This window comes from Rutilus rutilus, assembly GCF_951802725.1.
Source record: "Rutilus rutilus genome assembly, chromosome: 21".
In the NCBI taxonomy this organism is placed as follows: domain Eukaryota; kingdom Metazoa; phylum Chordata; class Actinopteri; order Cypriniformes; family Leuciscidae; genus Rutilus; species Rutilus rutilus.
Window position 1 is genome coordinate 11,559,729 of NC_140226.1, and position 8,895 is coordinate 11,568,623.

The window sequence follows — 8,895 nt, forward strand, 5'->3', positions numbered from 1 at the left end:
TTCGGTTTCCCCCAAAAAAACCTTCAGTGAACAGTTGTTAAAAAAATAATTTCCCCCCTTAGTGCGAAGAACATTCTACAAATCTAAGAACCCTTTTAAACTATAAAGAACCTTTAGTGGAATGGAAAGGTTCCATGAATGTTAAAGGTTCTTCATGAAGCAATCGATGCCAATAAAAGAGTGCATTCAAATGTTCAGATTTGCAGAACAAACTGAAATGTAATCATGGTGAGCTATAGTGCAAAGATGCCTTTCTATTTACACACAATCACAGAATAGACAGAGAGAGAGAGAGAGAGAGAGAGAGAGAGAGAGAGAGAGAGAGAGAGAGAGAGAGAGAGAGAGAGAGAAAAAGAAGATTTAACAGACTAAATGTGCATTCAAAATAAAGGTTCCAATTATAATAAAAATGGTTTTACATTCTAATTTTGATTTTAAAATCCCCAAAAGTTATTTTTATTCTCTAGTTCTCAAGAAAACCATACCTGCTGCCGGTACTTTAAACTACTGATCTGAAGAACTTTATTATCTCCAAAGAACCTTGCCATTTTTTTTATTAATTTTTTTTATAAGAACACAAAATTGCTGCACAAAAAAAATATTTTTAGTATAGCATAACAGGCCTATCTAATAAAATGCACTGTTTGTTAGGCAGTTTTTATAGGCCTATTATTTTATAAATCATGCATTAAATCTACTGACAAGACAGTCCTGATACCATCGCTATATCGCTCCCTCTACCTCTCTCTCCCTCTCCCTCTCTCTCGGTCTGTCTCATGGGGGCTTTGACATGGTCTAATGTTCTTTGCTTCAAGGGCCATTTCCCTCCGTCCTGTGAGGAATCGATCTGTGCTCTAATGGTGTGAGAGATCACTGGAGATAATCCGCTGTAAGTGGATGATCAGTGCTGTCATTCGCTCATTAGCAGGTGTACACTGGGAAATGTGACCTCTTGTTCATCTGAGAAATAAAAGGAGGGAGATGGTGGGGTTTCCAGTTCCTTCCTAAACACCTGGCTTCAGTACCAAAATGAATAGGCTGCAAAGTTATTGCAAGTTGGTATATTTCTTCTGCTATGTGAAGCTTCTTGGTGACACCATTTCTGACATTCACAAATGAAATACATTACATGATTTGTTAAGTAGCCTATTATTTAAATAAACTGTTCAAACAGGCCTATAGTTATGATAGAATTCATATATGTTCATACATTTTGATATTTAAATACAGCATCCACATATTTTTTTGTGATTATCTGATAACACTTTATAATAACATTCTATGGATTAGAAAGAATATATGTATAAAGTTAAAATGTAATTGTAAATGTAAAATTATAGCAAGTCACTATTAATAGCGAATAACATAAATCAATATTACATTAAATAATGCTTAACAGATCATGTATTCATGTATATTCAAAAAGGCCTAGATTCATGTTATCATTAATGTTTTCTAAAATGTCTGAAAGACATAACTTAATATGTTACATAATATATAATATTACTATTACATTAATTATATTGCATTACACTTTACAAGATCACTCATTTCATTTGAATTCATAACTTTTTTTATAGGCCTATAACATTATAATGCTGGATTCATTAATTACAGCTATAAAGTCTATAAAGGGGGGAAGAAAGAAAAAGAAAAAAAATAATATAATAAAATCCTTAAATAATTTTAAATGTTTCCATTTAAATTTAAATTAAAAATATAATGTGCCAAAAATGTATCGGATATTCAGTATTATTCATCATAATGTGTTTATTCTAAGAGAGTTTAAATTAAAAGATGATTCGTTTTTTAAACCTTTTTACAGGTAAGTTAATAGTATTGTGCAATAAAACACACGGGTCACTCGTATTTAAAAACAGCAGAGTAGACGTGTTCCTGGAAGCAGGAGAGAGATCCAGGCAAATGAGACACCGAAAGTGGGCTGTACCGTGTTCTACGTAACAGGCAGGGGAAGATCTCCAGTTCGGTCCCAACATTTCCTCACTTTACCCAAAGCCACGCACAACATCCCACCAGTGACTGCGCGCGGTGCCAGGACGCACACGCACACATACACTCACACACGCGCGCGCTGTGAGTCTGGAACTGCATGTGCACGAGCTGCGGATTTCCTCCATAATGTTAGGCGCAGTGAAAATGGAAGGACACGAAACTCCAGACTGGAGCAGCTACTACAATGATGCACAAGAGGTGAGAGACTATTATTATTACCGCCGCTCTGAGCTGCTGGGATAGTCAGAAAGTTTGTATCTGCATGCAAGCGAATAATAGATCAACAGACTCAAACTGAGGCTTGCGCTAAACCACTTTTAAAACGGAGGAATTAAATGTAAAACATATTCTAAAGAATTGTTGTCTGGAGCTGAAGAAAATATCAGCCATTGATTAACCCACTTGGTGGCAGTAGTGATGCCATTGCAAGTGACAATAGTCACAATAGTCTTGGAAGATTTTTTAAAACATAATTTTCTATAGAGATATAAACTATCTGAAATTGTTATCCGACTGAGCTACATAATTTATTATCGATTATGTGTCACACATTTGCATTGCAAGATTCTGTTTTGCCTCGTTCAATTTGAGTCATTGCAAAAGTAGGCTACATTTAATTAAATTAAACGCGGTAAAAGCCCTACGTTTTTATTTCAACTGTCACGTGCATCAGCGAATCCACATTCAATATTTCGTTATTTTAAAAAGAGCATCAAATAAAAACGTTACATCTAGATTCAAAATTCAAATGTATGTTCTCACAATGTTTAATGGTGTTAGCCTGATTTTTTTTTTTTTAAATATAGGCTATATATTTTTATTTAATTCTTTTTTGTAAAAGAAAAAAAGGGGGGGAAACTAGGCTACATTATTGTCTTAGAGAAAAGATGCTAAATTACTACACTCTATACGAATAAAAGTGCTGAATACAAATGTATTACGATGTCTTTCTTTCTTTTAGGTCTATTCTCCCATGACGAACAGCAGCATGAACGCTGGGCTGAGCTCCATGAATAATATGAACAGTTACATGAGCATGTCCACCAGTGGGAATATGACTTCCAGTTCTTTTAACATGTCCTATGCGAACCCGGCGCTGAGTGCCGGTCTGAGCCCGGGCACCATGGCCGGGATGCCACCGGGCGCCACCGGCCACATGAACGGAATGGGCGGCGGCGTGTCGAGCATGGGCACCGCGCTCAGCCCGTCCAACCTGAACGCCATGACGGCTCAGCACAGCTCCATGAACGCGCTGAACCCCTACTCCAGCATGAGCCCCACCATGAGCTCCATGACATACGCGCAACCCAACCTCAACCGGGCCAGAGACAACAAGACCTTCAGGAGAAGTTACCCGCACGCCAAACCGCCCTACTCCTACATCTCCCTCATCACGATGGCCATCCAGCAGGCACCCAGCAAAATGCTTACCTTGAGTGAGATTTACCAGTGGATAATGGACCTGTTCCCCTACTACCGGCAGAACCAGCAAAGGTGGCAGAACTCCATCAGACACTCGTTATCCTTCAACGACTGTTTCGTCAAAGTGTCCAGGTCACCCGACAAGCCGGGAAAAGGCTCCTACTGGGCCCTGCATCCAGATTCTGGGAATATGTTTGAGAATGGCTGTTACCTGCGAAGACAGAAGCGCTTTAAATGCGACAAAAAGTTACCCGATGGAAAGAGGTCTGACGGAAAGAGAGAGCATTCGAGCGGCTCTGGCTCACCGGCCAGTGACAGCGCCAGCAGCAAACCTGTGCATCTGGACTCCAGCTCCATAACCTCCTCGAACCAGTCGTCCAGTCCTCCCAGTTTGGACCACAGGAGCGGTAGCACCGCTAACTCTGAACTGAAGAGCACCGGCCCACAGGTGCACCCCGTGTCCACGTCCCTGTCCTCGCTGCACTCTATGGCCCACGAACCCCAGCTGCACCTCAAAGGAGACCCTCATTACTCCTTCAACCACCCGTTTTCCATCAATAATTTAATGTCCTCTTCAGAGCAACAGCATAAACTGGAATTGAAAGCCTATGAACAAGCGTTGCAATATTCCTCCTATGGCTCAGGGATGTCTTCCAGCTTGCCCATGGCCGGGAGAGCCAGCATGGACCCTTCGGCTTTAGAGGCCTCTTACTACCAAGGTGTGTATTCCAGGCCTGTTCTTAATACGTCTTAGTCAGTTGCCGACTAATGGGGGGAAAAACAAACTTTATTTTATTTTTTTTGCATGCACTTGGTGCAAAAGAACTGTTACTTTAAAATATAACAAAATGTGTATGTGTATAATAAAATATTGTAAAGTGTTTCCAATGACTGTATATCCCAGTTACAAATCATTGCTAGTGTATTTAAAATCATTTTTGAGCTTGTAAAATACTTGTTGTGATCCCCCCCCAACCCCCAAACTTGTAGTTCCCCATTGTTACAACGTGCACGAATGAAGGTCAACTTTTGGTCTTGTTGCTGGTATAAAAGCGAAGCCCCTTGTCTGTTGCAGATGTATTTGAATGTTGTCATTTTACTCATTATTTTTTGAGGTTACTTACCTCGTTTGGACAAAAAAAAAAAAAAAAAAAAAAAAAAAAAACCTTCCCAATCTTGTATTGAAATAAATTAATCCGAGGTGGAAATGCATTGTGAATAAAATATGTATTTCTTAATCAAGCAAACCGTTTGTGACATTTTTATACAAAGGTTCATGCATGCATTTTTTTTTCCTTAGTGAAATTACAATAGCAATTATCCCAAGACTATTGGTTAAAAACTTGATATTTATTTTTTTAAGAATACATGATTTTATTTCATTTCGTTTTTAGAAATAATCGATTCTCTTTCGTATTTTTGTTTTGTTTTGTTTTTTTGTGTGCATAATTTTATCTCCAATCAATGCATGCAATTCAATAACTCCAATAATACCTGAAATAAAATAGAAATAGATGCTATTTTGAATCCGATTAAATTCTTTAATATAGGCTGTCTGCTCTCAAAGCCAGCTTTTGGCTGAGCCCGTCTGGTTTTGACTTGATGTTGGTAAAAGACCAAGAGAAAATCCAAGTCTAACACACGCGCAGCCTCAAAGACTCGCTTCATAAAAGATCCGATCTCGTTTTAAATGGGATTTTAAACAATATCATAGAGAGGCCAAATCATCTTTTTGTGGAGCGTAACCTACATGATGGGCACGTGAACCTGAACAGATTTGACTTTGATCATGGTATTTTGTATACACGCATTTTGGCTGAGTAGCCGTGAAATTCATTTAATTATCTTGTAATTCCCCCCCGATGCGTAAATAAAATGGATAATTGACTTCAGGCTTGAGAAATCTCGATGTGCGCGGCATATAAAATAAAGTTATATAGCTTATATTTCTGCCTTTTATTTTTTAATTCAAATTAAAAATTAAGACCACATTTTGTTTCCAAAATTAGTCTCCGGTGCGGTCAATTTATGTGATATTGAATTAGAGCTCGCGACAGAGATATTTAGCCTAATTAACGATGGTAAAGTTACTAATGTCAATAATCGATACTGAATTTTGTAAAATAAATAAATAAAAATAATAATCCCTCAAAAGCATTAGAAAATAAAATTGCATTCTTTTTGATGGGAAAGATCCAACAAAATGACAGATTTAACAACACGTTTGAATAATCTAAATTACCTTCTCTCATGCGCACGACAGGTGCATTATAAAACTGATTGCTTTATATTTCATTAACAAAAAAAAAAAAGTGTAAATATAACAGAATTTACCTGCTTACAAAAATAAAATATGTGGCTTTGATTAATTGAGATACAAATCGAAATATAACTATAAATAAAATACAAATGTAAAATATTGTACCACTGATTCTAATAATTTTATTGAATTCATTATGACGATCGATTATGTGGAAAACTACATTGCACCGTGATCGAGTTCATATGTCGCAGCAGTTACACCAGGTGAAATTTGATTATGTATATTTGATCCTCAATCAAATGCTTTATCGGAAACATTGCTTTCTTGAAATAATTTATAAATCTTTATGATGGAAACCATACGCCAACTAAAAGCTGATGATAATGAAACCAAAGCGTTATTAATGTGCGGTCTTGAAAATCTAAGAACCAACCAACTGTGCATAAATATTATTTATCACGTTTTTGGGGAAACCTCTTAACGCATTCATTCCCTATATAATCATATCATTTAAATATTGACATGCACGGGTCTAATTTAGATATGCTCTCGTTTGCATGGGAATTTTATTGATTGTAATTGGGGCAGTGATTGCACAGAGCAACATCCGAAAGGTTTTATTTCTATATAACGCGACCTTTACGTTGCATTGTGCAATTATAGCGCGCGTCTTTAAACGAGCCAGACTTAACATATGCGATCAGCAGGCAGTGTTCAAACTTATGTGGCATTTCTCGTTGCCCCATCAAAAGCTCTGGCGCTTTCTTCAGCCTTATGGAGCAAAATTTCGACAACAATGAACACGGCCCTTTAGTTCAAAGCGCCCATCAGCGGGTCTACCCGTAGACCTTTCTTCTCCCTCTTTTCATTCTGAGTTTGGAAAAGCACTACAGGGCCAAGGCGCTCCTAATACCTTCTGATGGGGATTGAATTAATTATCTCCAATAACACAATTGTGCTTGGCCAACGAAAAGAGCAAAGCAATACCCCTCCAGAATCACACGCACACGAAAGAAAGAAAGGGGCTTTCAAAGGGCGAGAGAGAAGAGGGAGAGATCTCTATCCGACATCAGCTTTAGAAGCAGCTGCTTTTCCATTAAAAATGATACGGGAGAAGTTTATTAGAGCTTTGTGCCCCTCTAATATGCATCGACTATGTCAGGTTGGTGGTCTCGCACTCCCCTGTTTTGTGTCTTCATTATTCTACAGCAGGGGATTTGGAGAAACAGCCAGTTGGTTTCTTTTGGAGTTTCATTGTGGCGGACGCAATAAAACCAATGCATTTCTCGTTTATATATATTTTGTTTGCATATATATTTATATCGAATAATAAATACAATTAATGTTAAAAATCACATGATCAATAAATTATGACAACGTATATGTTTTCATATTGCTTTAACTCATCAAAATTTTAAGCAATTAAAAAAAAAATTAAGTTATACAAGATTCAACTCATTTTTTAAAAGTCAGTTTAATGAAATTTAAGTTGAAATTACTTAAACATCCACCTTGATTGTACTTAGAAATTTAAGGCAGTTTTTTTTTTTTTTACAGTAGCCTATATATAATGTATTACTCAATGTCCATTTACAAGTTTTAAGAATAAAGCATTTGAAAGATTAATGCAAAAAAGAATTGCCTTGCAATTTCACTTATGTATTATGATGGCAAATAAGATTAATTAGGCTATTGTGAAATGGCAAACTGGCCCAAACTAATATAAAAAAATAAAAATAAATCATTATTTATGACAATTTTTTTTTCTTCTATCAAATCAACTAATTTTTTTTCTTTTGTTAAATCAACTTTGACAATTTATATGGTTCAGATAACATCATATTTTGAGTTTCTCCTTCATCGTATTAACTACAAAACAAAATTAAGGCACCCACTTTTTTAAGTTAAACCAACAATCATTTTTTTGCAGTGTATTATTAGCCACACATTTAGAATTAAAGTTATGTATCTCAGTCAATTTGATGGTTATCCGATTCAATAATGCATCATTTTAACATCAAAACCAACACACATTTATCAGCTCGATTAGAACCTGGGAAAAACTATATTTGTATAAATAAACAGCTACTATGAGAAGGAGAGAAGCAGACAGAGAAAAAGAGAGAGCTTGAAATATTTGGTGTCGTTATAGCAACCGGATCAGTGGTGCTTTTCTCTGAGGGTCATTCAATATGTGCAGCCGAAACACGGTTTTAATTAAAGCGTATAAAAGTTTTTTTGTAAGTCGATGATCACGCACACTGAATTTGGGGGGTGGTAATGGGGCATTTCACTCCACATGCCACAATAAACACAGACTCGAGCCTCCACACCCACATATCAAACAAGTCACTTAAAACACGCACACCTCAAACAAATCATTTAAGAATGCACATCTCAAAACAAAAGTTTTCGTCTCGAGAAAAAAAAAAGTTGCACCATCAAAGGGCAAGTGTTTTCCATAGGGATGTGTGGGGACACCCAGGTTGAGCCATCTCCACGGTAACCTATAGGAGGAAAATCGACAAGCTTGTCCTGGTGTCGGCGTTTATTTGAGGGGAGGGACACTCAGCGGCACGTCTGGCCTAAACAGCCTTTTCTTTATTCACCGCTGCATCTAACATATTTCTGAGTACATAATCGATCAGGCTGAAGAACAGCTCTGCTGAAGGACGGACAGGGAAAGACAACATAAACCGTGCTTATATAATTGTTTGGGGTATCTAGTTGTTGGTAAAGGTCGACAGATCTCTTTAGCCCATTTTGTGTTTGTAAATTATCAGCATGCAAAGGGACTCACAGCGAAGAATTCAAAGAATCATCATGGTTTAAAAAAAAAAAAAAAATATATATATTTTATATAGGTATTTTAGTAAAAAAACAAACATATATTGTCATTCCCACAATATTTTTGCGTTTTTTTAATACTAAATATTCAGTTTTTTACAATAAACAACAAACATTTAAGAACATATTAAAAAGTATTAGAATGAAAGATTAATTATAATATTCAACTTGAATTAAAAAAGCATTATTTACAGGTTTGATTAAATAGTTATGTTTAGACACGTTTTTGTTGTTTTGAAATAATTTTAATAAGAAAAGAAAAAAACAGCAATTTGTCCTCAAAAAGACTCATTTCAAATGAATTAAATTAAAGAATAAAAACAATCTAATAAATAAGGGTGTTTTTGGGG

The 8,895-nt window shown here is 36.4% G+C and overlaps 1 protein-coding gene across 1 annotated transcript; it reads left to right on the forward strand.

The window, feature by feature from the left end:
• Window positions 1-2,003: 2,003 nt before the first annotated feature.
• On the forward strand, window positions 2,004-4,679 carry foxa1 (forkhead box A1). The gene is made up of 2 exons (XM_084393461.1): window positions 2,004-2,211; window positions 2,975-4,679. The coding sequence occupies exons 1-2, from the start codon at window positions 2,140-2,142 to the stop codon at window positions 4,187-4,189; spliced, it is 1,287 nt and encodes a 428-aa protein (XP_084249587.1). The 5' UTR covers window positions 2,004-2,139; the 3' UTR covers window positions 4,190-4,679.
• Window positions 4,680-8,895: the final 4,216 nt, after the last annotated feature.